This window comes from Alosa pseudoharengus, unplaced genomic scaffold (genome assembly GCF_046254945.1).
Source record: "Alosa pseudoharengus isolate Yale_2024_CS ecotype anadromous, Long Island Sound unplaced genomic scaffold, YU_APseudo_1.1 YU_APseudo_1.1_scf_7, whole genome shotgun sequence".
In the NCBI taxonomy this organism is placed as follows: Eukaryota; Metazoa; Chordata; class Actinopteri; order Clupeiformes; family Clupeidae; genus Alosa; species Alosa pseudoharengus.
Window position 1 is genome coordinate 34724952 of NW_027468859.1, and position 15310 is coordinate 34740261.

The 15310-nt window shown below is 45.3% G+C and overlaps 1 protein-coding gene across 1 annotated transcript in view; it reads left to right on the forward strand.

Moving 5' to 3' along the window:
* The window catches only part of mei4 (meiosis-specific, MEI4 homolog (S. cerevisiae)), a 43947-nt gene extending 35102 nt beyond the window's left edge, over positions 1-8845 (forward strand). The window contains exons 5-7 of the mRNA XM_076271961.1: positions 1015-1109; positions 1237-1363; positions 8618-8845. Coding sequence (XP_076128076.1) covers positions 1015-1109; positions 1237-1363; positions 8618-8845 — 450 coding nt within the window. The remainder of the gene's footprint in view (positions 1-1014; positions 1110-1236; positions 1364-8617) is intronic.
* The last annotated feature ends 6465 nt before the right edge of the window (positions 8846-15310 follow it).

Sequence of the window (15310 nt, forward strand, 5' to 3'; positions counted from 1 at the left end):
CACACCAACAACAATAATGATAACGATAGCTATAAATAAATATCGTTCTCTACTGTAAACACATGTCATTTTTCAACACTTTAGTTGAGGGGCCACAGACATTATGAGCTCATGAGCAATTAACCTTAAATTCATGATGATCATGCTTAAGAAATCATAAATCATAATGATGTACCCATCGTACCTAATGTCTTAGTTGATGTGTTGTTCATGCATGAGGTCATGAATGAGAGACTATGAACTCATGTAAATTCCTGATTCATAAGATATAAAGGAATGAAGTAATGCATAAATCATGAATTAATTCATGCATGAATTCATGATAATTCATGTACCCTTACCACAAAGTGTACCGAATTTTTTAATCAATGCTCGGTAAAAAAATATATGTAATATTGCGCTGGAAGAAGGCCAAGTTGTTTGAGAAGATGGCAGCACAACAGAGATGGTGAACAGTACAAACAGTCCTTGATAGGTGGGTAAATCACTCTTTTCCCACATCCCTATTGGCACCGTCTTTCCCTATAACTAAAAAAAAGGCCTCTGTATTCCAAGGCTGTTTGAGTAGCAGATCCACATAATGGGAAAGAGCAACAATAGCAGCCGATGGGCTCTGTGCTGTGCTGGCCTGATTACTTATTAATGCACCAGATGAGGTGAGGTGCATTTGATCAAGCCTCGCCTTTCCTTAGGCGGGCGTTAGGCCTACATCTTTTGTTCTTCACCAAGGCTTTGTGTTTTGGTGCAGAGCTAATTGGGAGTAGCCAAGAAGAGGCCACATCCTCAAAGCTTACATACTGTAGCCGTGTTTCACAATCTGATGCGGCGTTGTGTGCTGTACAGGCAGTGTAGTTTTTATGGTATAGTTCAGTCAAGGCTTGATGCTGAACACTCCAGCCAGCTGCAGAGTGCAGGAGTGTTTCAAATGGAAGCGTCTCCCACATTTATGCTTACCATCAAGCTTTCTGTAGGGCCTTTATGCTCCAGACCCCTGTAATCGATGTTTATGGGCAGGTGAAAAACCCGCTGGGCATTACTGCCTGCCGCGCCTCCAACAGCGCCAACGGGGCAGCTGCAGGGTCATCAGCTGGGGACCACCGCTCATTGATGTTTCGCTCGCTTTAACCCCAGAACACCTCCTGGTGGCGGAGCAGTGGCAAGAACGTCTCCCTGCCACCCTCCTAGAGCTGCCCCTTCTCACTGCTTTGACCCCCACCCCTTGTCTCTTGTCCTTAGCCACAGCGTGAAGCTTGCCTTTTCCGCCTCCTCAGCAAGGGCTTTAGATGTCCTGCGAAGCTTCTCCCCAGAAAGGCCCACATCCTGGAGCAGTCTGGTGAAAGCCCTGGCAGCCTGCTCCCACAGGGTAGATGTTAGCTGCCCATCCTGCTTCACTGCACTCCGTCGCCAGCTCTGCCTACTTTGCCCTCTTGCGCTTGTAAGCAGCAGACATTCCCTCCTCCCCGGGGACAGTCAGCTCTATGAGCAAGACAGATTTGGCAGACAGGGACCAAAGTACGATGTCCGGGCGGAGAGATGTGGTGGTGATTTTGGTGGGGAATCGCAGCTGTTTGCTGTGCTGCAGACCCCTGTAGAGGGCTTACTGTGCCTCATTTGATTACTTAAGCTTGAATTAGATCTAAGGCATGCATTTTAATTAGGCTGTGTTCGTTCCAAGGCAAACTAACAAGGGCAAGCAAGAGTTTACCACAGAAAAGTGGGAGACAAAAATCAAATATTAAGTACCAATAGAGTTTGAAAGTAAGGTGGGAAACCACTGCTTCATCATGTGTGGTCTAGTCTAGTCTAGTCCATCATGCTGGGCATGCTGAAGTGAAGACACTCACACAAGGCTTCTGTGCAGTTGATGTTTGGAAACTGGCAAAGGTACTAAGCAAGTACATTTAGGCTGGGTCCAAAACAGAAAATCCTGCCTTCTAAGATAGCATTTGGTGGCAACGAGGCATGTCCAAAACAAATATTACTATAAAATGCTCCCACTGGTTAAAGTCTGCTGTCTATCCTGGAAACGGCGTTCTGTGTTGCTATCTACTGTAACTAGGCCGTCTAAAACAAAGTTCATAGCTGCTACTTTTTTGTTGCTTGTTACAGCAAGGGACTCGTTAGACAGTTGAAGGCATTGAGGCAGCAGGCTACGGCCTTCCGTTTCGGACACAGCCTTAGTGTTTCTTTTTAATGAGTTTTAAATAACATCCTCAAAATCAATTTGATGACACTAGTCATTCTCTCCATGCCTTCATTTTCTCTGTCTCTGCTACATCCTGCTGGCAAAGGAAAAATGAAATATTGTGTATATTACGTGTAAGCTAACCCCCCCCCCCCCCCCCCCAAGACTCACTTTTATCGATTTGTGTCTGTCTAGACATGGAGTTGTAACAGATATTTCTTTGCTGGGTGCGGTCAGGGAGCCGAGATTGTGCCACAGTTGGGAAATGAATATCTCCACCACAGAGGTCAGAAATGAGCCCGACCACCAATCTCCTGTGGAAGCTGTGAAGGTGTCTTTGTAAACAGTGTCTGTTTGGAGGTGGTCCACGTGCAGTGTACGGCTTTTCTGTGGACGCTGTGAAGGTGTCTTTGTAAACAGCGTCTGTTTGGAGGTGGTCCACTTGCAGTGTACGGCTTTTCTGTGACGCGGAAAAGGCTTTGCTGCAGCCTTAAACGTGAGCTTTACTTGTATGCAGCGGAGTCCCACCTGTAGCTCTGGTGCCACTGCTGGGGGCAGGTCTACTGGTGCTGACCTAAAGGGGAGGGGAGGCGTGAGGTCGGGGGTCGGGGGTCGCGGTTGCTCGAGGGGGAGACTGTCCCTCCTGTACAGTGGGACACGTGAGATGCAGCAGTCCCCGAGCGCCGCCGTCTGGCTCTTGCACCACGGCCAGAGATGGATGTGGATTGGCAGCTGTTGCCATAGGAGCGGGTGGGGCCGGAAGCAGCCCGCCCTGTCTGTTGTGGTGGGACGTGTGAAGAGAGGCCAGCTATGACAGACGACCAGCGTTGGACTGGTTCTCACTACAAATAGATCTGGAGAAGGCAGTCATGCAAGCACCAACATAGTCTCTGTTCTCAGCCTATACTGTAGGTATGTACAGTGCATCCTGGGTCTCCTTCTGTAGCTATAGATAAATCTTTCTTTTTATTTACTTTAAATCGAGTCTCCAGGGTGGTAGCCATTCACCAAAAGGCCAGATGCTCTTCAGTCTGTGGCATATTTTCTCACACCACCCACCACATCACTTGTTTTTTTTTCTTACTACCCTCTTATCTGTCTGCTCTCAAGAGATCAGCTTCCCTCAGCCCCAGAGGTACTTAATCTGTCTAGAAATCTCTTTGTCTTCCGCACCGTGGATGTGTCCTTTTCTTCTCCTTATCGCTCTCTTCTATCTTTTCCTGACAGTATGCCTTACTCTGCTGGTCACACTGACACATAGTCCTGTGTGCTGATTGGTGAATGACACATAGTCCTGTGTGCTGATTGGTGAATGACACATAGTCCTGTGTGCTGATGGTTTTGGGAATCTCTCTATTCTTTTTCTCCCCTCAGTCCTTTCCTCTTTGTCTCTTTCACCCTGTCCTTTCTCTCTCCTCAGTCCTTTCCTCTTTGTCTCTTTCACCCTGTCCTTTCTCTCCTCAGTCCTTTCCTCTTTGTCTCTTTCACCCTGTCCTTTCTCTCCTCAGTCCTTTCCTCTTTGTCTCTTTCACCCTGTCCTTTCTCTCTCCTCAGTCCTTTCCTCTTTGTCTCTTTCACCCTGTCCTTTCTCTCCTCAGTCCTTTCCTCTTTGTCTCTTTCACCCTGTCCTTTCTCTCCTCAGTCCTTTCCTCTTTGTCTCTTTCACCCTGTCCTGTCTCTCTCCTTTGCTGCTTATAAACCCAGTGCTGTTGCAATAACAGCAAGCAAGCAGCCGGAAGACATTTATCTCCGTTTCTGTGTACTTACCATAGCCTGTCTATGGTACCGACAAGCGAGGAGCTCTGTCAACACACCCGCTGTTTGAGGTTGCGGTAGTTATTTGCCTCGGCCAAAGACTCGGCTGCCGGAGCTTTGAACATGACCTTTACATTAAAGAAGAATTGTGTTTTTATTCATTTGATTCGTTTGGCTTATTTGCTTATTCATTGTTTTTAACGCTGGTTTGTTTAATAGACCTAAGGCCGTTATATACTGACTATACGTATGATACAATACGCTCAGTATAGCCAGTATGTTGAGGGTGTTTTGTCGTATTGAATAAGAGCTGTTGTGAGTCAGCAGCCGCCCCCCCCCCCCCCCCCCTTCCAGCTCTAACGCTTTTCAAATTACTGCATTTTTTATTGAGATCAGCAGCAACAGAACAAATGATAGACATTAGGATGTCCAAGAGCACAGACAATGTTTGTTGGAAGGCCCTCCACCATTCATACGTAAGAGGGCAATCGGAAGGTTTAATTTTGTTGAGTTTTAGCTACAGCGACTCAGTGTTGTTTTTTGTACTACATAAAGCTTCATGAATTGAGAGAAAATTGCCTCATCAAATGTGATTTAAAAATAATTTGTGTATACGACAATGGTTATGTTTTTCATGATGTGGTAGACGTCATATAATTTCCATCTCTAATGAACAGATGGAAGTGTATGGATTATTGTTTGGAACTTATAGCCTCAGCATTGAGGCCATTGAGTCGAAATATGTCAGGGGCAGGCTGTGCCTGTCATGGTCTCTCTTGACTTGGCGTACAAAGATACAGTTTCAACAAACCATAATGTGGAAATGACGTTGATGCCATTTACAATTGATTGAGTGCTCTACATGTTGTGCAATGTATCGTATCTGTCAGTAGAACAGTGCAAATAGCTACAGTTTAAGCCACTCTGCTATGAAATACTATTCAAATGCAAAATCTGGTCATACAGTACAGTATGTGTCTCTGTTCCACATGGTGACTGTATGGAAAGAGGCCTAGGAGGTGGATCATGTGTATTCCTCTTCCAAAAGAGTGTGATTAAGCACTTTCCAGAACATTTAATATGTGCCTAAGGATTCTCTTTTAAATTTAAGAGAGAGAGGCTTATACTGTTCAAATAGGATTTATGTAGTTTAATTAGTTTAGATATAGGGGTTTTCATTAGAGGACATGGACTTCTACTGTGCATTACATCCTATAACCTCACATTGATTATGGATAAGGCCGTTAAGTTAGGCCAGCCTTGTGGATTGTTATTGAACACCGCATGGGGCACTTCTGGTTATTCATGTCTGAGTCAGTAATCATGAGGCAGTGTGTGTGGCAGAGCAGCAGCACGCAGCCTCCAGTGTCCCCCTCCCACAGCATCTGACCCCCCCCCCCCCCCCCACTCCTTTCACAATTTTTAGCCTTTCATAGCCCCTCTCTGGATTGCATTGAGTCATAAGTCAGGTCCTCATTAGAGAACTCTCTCTCTCGCTCTCTCTTTCTTTTTTTTTTCTCTCTATCTCTCTCTCTTTCTCTCTCTTTCTCTCTCTCTTTCTCTCTTTCTCTCTCTATCTCTCTCTCTTTCTCTCTCTATCTCTCTCTTCCTCTCTCTATCTCTCTCTCTTTCTCTCTCTATCTCTGCTTCTCCACTCTGTCCTGAAGTCTCTTGACAGTCTCACAGTCCGGGCCCAATCTAGCAGATGATTAAATCTCATTCAGAGTGCAGTTGATTATCTTGAGCTCTGGGTGGTGACAGTCTTGTGGGATGTGTGGATGGGTAAGCTATCTCACTGATCAGCCAGAAAAAAGAGGGTCCTTCTGAGGGACCGTCGAGGAACTGTGCCGTCGGAGAGCCGCTGAATGATTGATTTTGACAACCACTGATTTCAGAGTACTGAAAAACAAAACAGGCTTTCCTAATGAGTGCAACTTTTTTATGCCACAGCACATACACTTGACATCTTGACATATCTTACAATTTAATATTTTCAAATAATCAGCTTCAGAAGGTCTAGGCCTACATCATCTTAAATGTTAGTGTGTCAAATGCTGATTGAGCACTCACATAGTAAAGGATGGATCATACAGTCATTCACTGTGATTATGAGGTCTCCGCTGCGCATCGGGGAGTTTTTGCCCCTCGTCCATTAATTCCGTATAACTGGACGCACCTCGAAGGCCGTTATCCCGCTTATCACCCGGTTGCCACTGTAAACACTGTAAACACTGTAAACACGCGGTTCTGTTTAAAAAGAAGCTCACTAGTTCAGCTTGTTGTACAACTTTAGCATGGACAGTTAGCTTGTTTACAGTTGATTCCATTGTTGGGAAGCCTGCAACCAAAAGATTCTAGAGCGCTGCAACCGTCGTCCTGCTATGGTTGTTATAGTTACCATTCATAAGCATTGATATGGAACGGTGTCCTGTTATTCAGAATTAAAGGCCACCCGCCAGCCAATCAGAAACGAGTATTTCTTCTCTCCGGGTGATAAAGCTAGTTATTCCACTGCTTGGTTGAATGTCCCATTGTCCTGCGTTATTTAGAACGTGCATTAACCGTATGTTATTTGCACACCTATGAAGTAGATCCAATTTGCTGGCCGTATCACATATTAATTATTAATTATTAATATGTTCATCAGAATCCTGGGATATGCCCACTTGACAACGGGAGAGACGGAACTAACAACTGGCCTTTGGCCGTATCAACCATCCATTTTGAACTAGTAACGGCAGTTTGTCCTGCAAGTGGAGAAATAGTTGATATGCAAGTTGATATGTGTCGAAAAGAAGTACTGTAGTTCTAAAAACAAGACAGTTTTAGTGATTAAAAAGTTTAAATTATAACAGGAAATGAACACAACGCCTGTTCTAACAGTGGAATATGCGGGATAATGCATTCCACGGTGCGATAATGCAATCCACGGTGCGATAATGGACCTCTACTGCACGTCAGGGCCGTTTTACTATCTCAAACGTGCACTAATTTCTGTGAACCGAAAGGCGTGTCGTCCATTGTCCCTTACTTGATGTCTACTAAGTTCTGGTTCTGAGCCAATTGGAAAAATTAATGAGGCCCTTGCAGAATTCTGCCATCAGTGTAGTTAAACTAGACGTCCCTTTACACCTACTTTTTCTGTCTCTACTGTGTTGAATCATGTAGTACTAACATCATGAAAGGAGCCAAGTTCTTGAAGGCCAACTAAGTTCTTTTAATAAAAGCTAAACAACTTTCTCACTCACAGTAGTTTGGGCATACCGATTATATGGATTTGTAAACTATTGTCCTTTGAGGCAATATTGGTGAGTCACATTGCTTTTCATGGTCGGATCCACAGTCAAGCACCTGCATTTTAAAACGAGTTATCTCTGTCATTTTATTTGATACACCATCTAAAATATGCTTGAGATCCATGCTAAAAATAACATGCTCGGCATACAACACCTTTTATAGCGTCTGCTACTGTATATGGCTGTACCCCAGAGAGAGCATGAGTGATCTCGCACAGTCAGGAGCAGTTGGGTGACGTTTCTGTCACATCGAGTCACTCAGTTCTGTAAAGCACGGTGGGAGGGGGCCGCACATCTCACACACACACACACACACAGAGAGAGACACTCACACACAAACCAACACACACACAAGTGCGCACCACCACAAACTGTAGACTACAAACACTACAAATACTTGAAGCGGTGTCACCATGGTCTCTCCTGTTTTGGAATTGCATTGCATAGGCAGCCTCACCAGGGATTTTACCTTTACACCTGACATTCATTGCCCTTTGCTACAAAATAAAGGTGTCGTGTTGTAAATTAATGTGTAGTTGCGTAAGGGCGGCAGTGTTGTTGCTGCTGGTGCAGTCTACCTCCCATCATGCCCGTGGATCCGGAGCCTATTAAAAATGCAGAAGATGTAGCTTCTACATGCCGCTCACCAAGTGATTCATCACCCCCGAAGATGCTCATAAAATGGATCCCCGCCGCTACTAGCCGTCTCTCTGTCGGTTTTCAGCACAGGTGGACTGATCAGATATTAACGAAGGAGCCCTCTGGTGCCCTTTAGCAGGTTATTTCAAGTCATGAATACCTCCCCTCATGCATCCTGCAGTGTTGTAGTCAAGTCACTATGCCTCGACTACGAGTCCAGATTCGAGTCTCCAGTGTTTAAGTCCGAGTCGTAGGAACATGGCGTGATGTATGACATGAAGCAGTAACACTCCATTGCACTAATATTAATACTAAAAATAATTTAGATGTTAAAATCCTATACCAAATAATATTCTAATGACGTATTACAATTATAGCCTAATGTGTGCATGTTTGTGTGCATATGTGTGTGTGTGTGTGTGTGTGTGTGTGTGTGTGTGTGTGTGCATATGTGTGTGTGTGTGTGTGTGTGTGTGTGTGTGTGTGTGCATATGTGTGTGTGTGTGTGTGTGTGCATATGTGTGTGCATATGTGTGTGTGTGTGTGTGTGTGCATATGTGTGTGTGTGTGTGTGTGTGTGTGTGTGTGTGTGTGCATGTGTGTGTGTGTGTGTGCGTGTGTGTGTGTGTGTGTGTGTGTGTGTGTGTGTGTGTGTGTGTGTGTGTGTGTGTGTGTGTGTGTGTGTGTGTGTGTGTGTGTGTGTGCATGTGTGTGTGTGTGTGTGTGCGCCTCTCTATTTCAGGAAACGGCGAGTGGGAGGGCGGTGCGGCTGGAGGTGGGACGCTACGAGAACTCCTTCTACCTCCTCTGGGTCCTGGAGCAGGTCCTGAGGGATGCAGGCGCCCCGGGGCTCAGGGAGGCCCAGGCCCAGCTGGAGAGGCAGGTGCTGCGTCTGGCTGACGAGTACCCACTCTTCAGCCTCTACCTGTGGAGAATCGGAGCCCTGCTCAAGCCAGAGGTCTCCACGTGAAAGACGTCAAAGCCTGTGGACTGATGCCAGGTACCACCTACGTACCATTACTCTTCAGACCAAAGGACTGATCAACAGCCAGATTATCAAGCAAGGGTACCAGTTGACATATCAGAATATAGAGTTTGATGCAGTTTGTTTGGGAGGCCCAGTCTTTCCTACAAGTGTGTGTTGACAGACTGTGCTATTACAGTGGAGGAAACTCAGTCAGCTAGTGTGGAGCACTTTGGTAAACAGTCCTAAGTGTCTTTGTAAGAGAATACATTTGCCGCAATTGTCATACATGCATGCATGCTCATTGATCAATTGTTTGTGTGTTTGTTTTTTTATTTTGTCAAACCAGTAATCAGACAACCAGCCAGGTTGAACTAGAAGAAAATGTTGTCATACGAAATTATATTGTATTTGAAATAGATTGCATTTCCTTTGGAATAAATGTTCCTTTTTTACATTTTTAGATGTATTAGTTCTTATCAAAATGATGTGCCCTTATCTATTATTGATTTGCAAATATACAGTGCATTCAGGAAGTAATCAGACCTTTTCACTTTTCATCTCATAATTTTCATTACGGTCACTTGGTAAACCTGATTAAATTTTTTTTCCCCATTCAAATGGAGACATTCTGCCTCCGGACAGATTACTTGCCAATCAGCTGTCAAAGAAATGAGTTTCACTGCGGTCTAATAGTTTGGTTAATCAGGTTATCATAGGACTTTTTACGTAGCAGTCTAATAAGGGAAAACGATGCTTAAAAGAAGCTTGAGTTGAGCACCCAACCAAGCTCATAGGCCAGCAGTTAGCTACAGAGCAGTAGCTTTGTTCTCCAGCATCCAGGTCTGGCCGCCTGTGCCTTTCCTCTGTGGCCTCCAGTGGGAGGTTCTGGCATGTATGGCTGACATTTGCACATTTAAAGTAGAGCGTATGTAGCCTGTGTGTGCTCTCTCCCTTGCACATTTAAAGTAGAGCGTATGTAGCCCATGTCTGCTCTCGCCCATGTCTTCTCCCCCTCACTCCTTTTCTTACTTTTAGCAAGAAGGGTCACTTTCTATTATTTATTGCGCCCCTCTCGAGCGGCCGGGATCATGACATGTTCGCTTATCACCTCCTGTCAGCAGTCAGTGTTCCTGAGGTGCCGTGTCGCCTGGGCGAGTCCCGCGCACAACTACACCGTCACCTCCACCCCCACCACCACCACCACCCCACCCTGTGCCGCCTGCTGCTCATGATCTCAGTACTCCCTCGGTGGGGTGGAGGGATGAGGCCTCCTCTCTCGCTTCTCACTCCCCCTCTCCACCTTCTAGCTCCCCATGAAACCTCCCCCCTAAATGATAGAGTAGGCGAGCCAGCCATGATGGTGTGTGTGCAGTCCAGCACGCTGAAGCTTTTTTTTTTTTCTTCTTTTTTTTTTTTCTGCCATGGTAACAGCAGTGAGCGAGGGTCCCTCAGGACAGCCATGGATCTGAGTGCTGGCGTGAGTCATGAATTACTGACGAGTCCCACCAGCCCAAACCCTCCCTCCACCCCTCCCCCGCTGGCCCACCACACCACTGCCACCATCAGCACCACCACCGACCTCCTTTCTCTCCTTGTCGGTTCTGGCTGCGTGAGCCACTGATAGCCATCGCGCTCGTGCCTCCTCAGCCCGGGGAGCTGGCCTCTCCTGCCTCCCTCCGCTGGCCATCTCTTCATCTTTCATATCCTGTTGTTGCGTCGCGAGGGCCAGAGAGCGGAGTGGTGCAGCCCATGGAAGTGAAGGAGAATGAGAGGACGGCCAGAACGCAAACAGGGGGGGAGGGGGGGGGGGGGGGCATCTGCGTGCCCAGACATCATGATGCACTGTGGATCTCATTTTGTATGAAGATGGAGAAGGAGGGTGTGCTAGGGGTGACGAGGAGGGATGCGTGCATGCTGTCGCTAAGATGCTTGTGAGCGCCCCCACAGGGGTAGTCTTAAAACCAGAGAGTGGACCACATGGTCTTAGTGACCTTTAAAACATAAATGCTGGCATGTTACAGTTGAGCAGTCTTCATCCTTGTGGAAAATCTCAAATTATTCAGTTGATTTGGATTCACTGCAACAAAATAGCTACGGGAGGGCAAATGAGGAATAACAAGATTTTTAACAGATTTTTTGCTCAAAATCTTTGAGCCATGCCTGTGAGCATTCTTTCCCCGAATTCGCATATTTGTAGAGGTTTGTTCTTCCCCCATGACACATTTATGTTACTTATTTATGAATCACTTATGTTACATGGTCTGGTGAGCAGATCACCACATCAGACACCATATTAGGTGCTGAACAATCTGTGTCTGTGCCCTCATAGCTCCCTCAACACAAATGCAGTGTATAGTGCGGAATTAAAATGTGTGCGGCAAGATTTTCAAAGGACTGTAAGAAATGGGAAAAGAAGTCCCATTGGTCACCATTAGATGATATTGGGGATATTAGATTATGTTTGAGATTGGGGTTTGTAGTTCACCGTGTAAGGAAGGAAAGTGCTCTGTGCTCTTTTAATTAATACCAAAGGGATGTAGACGCCATCTGTGGTTTGACTGTATGGTAAGGGAGCAGCCAACACTCTTGACTGGACTGCATGGCCCCCACGGGCTTCTCTTGTGCGCTTGATGATGCCTTTTGTGCTGGACTTCTGAGAGCATTCTGTTTGTCAAGGGCAGTGGCATAACATGAGTGTCGGTATTAGATTTAGGGTGACTTGCGATGATTATGCGGCACCCTTGGGATGATTCGGAAATGCCTCAGTGGAAGAAAAGATGTAAGAGCACAGGGCATCTGAGTTGCACACTCTAAATAAGTGTTTCCCAGACTGCTCTGCGGCACACTCGTGTCCCATGAGGGCTGCTTAGGTGTGCTGCAGCAGGACTAATTAACAGTTTGCACGCAAATTCTAGGCTATTGAAATCTCATTAATGAAATAGCTTTTAAGTCAAACTGTATTTAATCTGCATAATGTTTTGACTCATTAGACACATTTGTCCATCTTTCTTGATTCCATTTACATCGCTCAAGGAATGTTGCACTCACGTGTCGTGCAGCCAATCACACACCTCAAACACAGCACAACAACATCGCTACACTCAGCTACACTCTGTAGCAATCGCTGCGTCATGCTGTATAGCTGAGAGACATCGCTACCCTCTGTAGCAATCGCTGCGTCATGCTGTATAGCTGAAAGACATCGCTACCCTCTGTAGCAATCGCTGCGTCATGCTGTATAGCTGAAAGACATCGCTACCCTCTGTAGCAATCGCTGCGTCATGCTGTATAGCTGAAAGACATCGGCAAAAACTGTAGGGATACTTGAAAAGGATGTGTGACCATGAACTTGACCCACCCCATTTTGTTGCAATGGACAGAAAAAAGAAAATTCAATTTGGATAACAGAAAGACACAGGGTTCACTCGCATACTGTAGCTTCCCAACATTATGTGTCAAAATTATTATTTTTTCTTGGCAGGGGGCAATTAATAACAAGCAACTTATGTTGTGGCTTTTTTTTTGCAGTTTCTACAGTTTACATTTCTCAGATCAGAATTTAAATTCTCAAAACTGTTTGTTCAAACTCCATATCATTTTTTCACTTGTGCACATCTTTAAAGCAGTTTTTCCTCACCTTGAACAAATAGCAATGCTTTACTACATCTATGCAACTGATTTTGTTCAAATGTCTGCTATTTTTTTAATTTTCAATTGCTAATGTAATGACCTATATTGGTTCCCTGCTGAATAGCAGGTAATCCACTATGCTGTGCAGTTTGCTTTAATTGTTTTGAGAAATGCACTAACTGTTAATATAGTGCATATATATATATATATATAATATATATATATATATATATATATATATATATATATATATATATATATATATATATATACATATATATATATGCAAATGTTAATAATTATGATTTGAGAAATGTTCCAAAGCGACTGAAAAAAACTGTAATATTGTGGTGTGCTGTGAGATTTTCTAATAGTAAATAGTGTGCCGCCATAGAAAAAGTCTGGGAAACATTGCTCTGAAGATTTTAGCAAGTCACAGGTCGGAGCTTGTGAATGGCAGTTAATGCATTTGAAATAGCACAGACTCTCACCTGGCTTTTGAGGTGATAAATTAGGCAAATTAATATTGCTATGTAAAGTTCCATTTCAGTAACATGAATTGGCTGTGCTCTGGAAATGTAACTTTATGGCTTTATGGCATCATGGCTCATAAAGTTAAGCAGTAGGCCCCAAGAGGCCGTGGGAGTACAGACAGTGATTTTACTACCATCACTATAGTAACTCAATGGCACCCACATATCATAGTTTAGCTTTGTATTGCTTGTGTTCCCTCTCTGAAAATAGACAGTATTATAATGTAATGGAGATGGTACACTGAGTCCATCCCTTCAATCTAAAAGGCAAAGTGAGTCTATCCTTATTGGTACCACCAATCACCCTCTAGTCAATGTTTTCACACTGCAATGGCAACTAAAGCCCAGAGGACAACAGGGTAGAAGGATCACATTCTCAAATCCCTCACGAACCCCTCAAAAAGATGACAGACACGTCAATATGAAATGATGTAATCACTCAGATTCTCAGTTGTTCTTTTTTGTCCTTTAAACACATAGCTTTTCCCCTGACACTATTGGTCTGCTAACGTTACTGTTGCTAACAGAAGGACATGTGGTGTCAGAGGACAGTTGAGCGGACATTCCTGCAGCATCAACACAGATCCGTTATCACCCAGTTGAGCGATTTCGATGCTCAGCAGGTTTGGCCCCACTGTAGCTGCTCGGGGGCACTGTGAAATGACACAAACGCTGACCTTCTCCCCAACTCAGATCAGCTGACCTCAATGTATGGTTCTGCAGCTGCGATCTCATGTGAAGGTCAGACACAAAGCCTGTTTTTTTTTTTGCATGCATGCATGCTGTCTAGCTGACAGAGGCCCTCCTGTCCTGTCCTGACTCTGAGTGTCGACTTATCCCTATCTGTGCTGTCAGAGCACCAATGAATCAAGATGATGTGACTATTTCTTGGTATATATATGCAAGAACTTGAAGAAAGTAATGGACTGTTACAGATTACTCCAGGATAAGGACTCAGATATACTGTAGCCAGCTGCTTTGGCAATCACACCATGAGGCCTGTACTGTAGCTGTCCCCTGGCATAATTAAACAGCCATTAATCAAGTGGGCCTCACATAGTAATTAGTGAGACAGTGTTTTCATCCCCAAAATCCTAAACCAACAAGAGGCATCTCTTTCAGCAGTAAACATCATGGCAGTTCCAACGCTCCCAGTGAAAACTTGATAACAATAGCTGTGAACTCCAGCATTAACCAATTATCTGAACCCTCATTTGGGGTGAATGATACATTATGTACGGCATTAATCAAGCTGTCAGGTGAAACACAGCGCGAGCACGTCTGGCACTCTTCCCTCCCCTGTGTGCCAAGCACCGTGCCTCAGCGAAGGCCACCGCTCTTCCTCTCGGACAGGAAATCCTGTCTCAGTGTGTCTGCGTCCACCTGCCAAGCACTGTAGACCAGAAGGTGACAAAAGAGATGATTAATGCCACGCTGCTCCATCCATCTCCGGTGCTGGGGATTTGGCAGCTGTCCTAGACAGGAACATCTGTAAGAATATTCCTCCACATGGGTCAGACTTCACACTCAGTGCTGGCCTCCGCTTTGTATGAGGTGAGAGGTGGTGAATTATGGACAGAGGACATGCTACTGTCGATGTGGCTGTATTTCCTCTGTTTGGCATTTTATCCATTTCTGTTGAGTGGATCGGTGATTGCTTCAGTTGACGGAACCAGCGGGCGCTCTCTCATGCGGAATTTATGTGTGGTCATCATCATCATCGACTTCGTCCCTACAGTATTTCACATTTGACAAGGTGATGTCCATAATGTGGTTAGTGCCGACATAAAGCCACGTAGTAGCGTGTAGTGGTATTTGAATTTTCCCAGCGGCACCTCAGAATCCAAAAAAGATTCTGACGATACTGAAGCTTGTGCAAACTTGCTGGAAACACCAGAGCATTGTAATGTCTGCTGCTTTGATGGGAAAACAACGGCAGTGCATTTGGCCTGGGTTTAGTCACATCGCTTCACATTTCATCGAGACCACCGTCTCCCTTCTCAAACATGCAGGAGGACCGCGGCGCTGCCACAGTGACACTGACAATAGCTCCAGGGGACACGCCTCTGTTTGGACAACTCAGACAGGCAGTCGAACAGGAGGCATGGTTGGCCTCGTCCGCTGCCCAGTGCCCACTGCGGTCTGGGTCGCGGAAGAGGTGCATCGCCCTCTCTCTCGGAGGTCACAGCAGCCCAAGGCCCATCCATATGTGCAGGGGCATACAGGGACAGGGTACTGCCTTGTCCTTGATCAGTAGTGTGTGTGTGTGTGTGTGTGAGAGTAAATACGTAAGAGTGTCATGGGT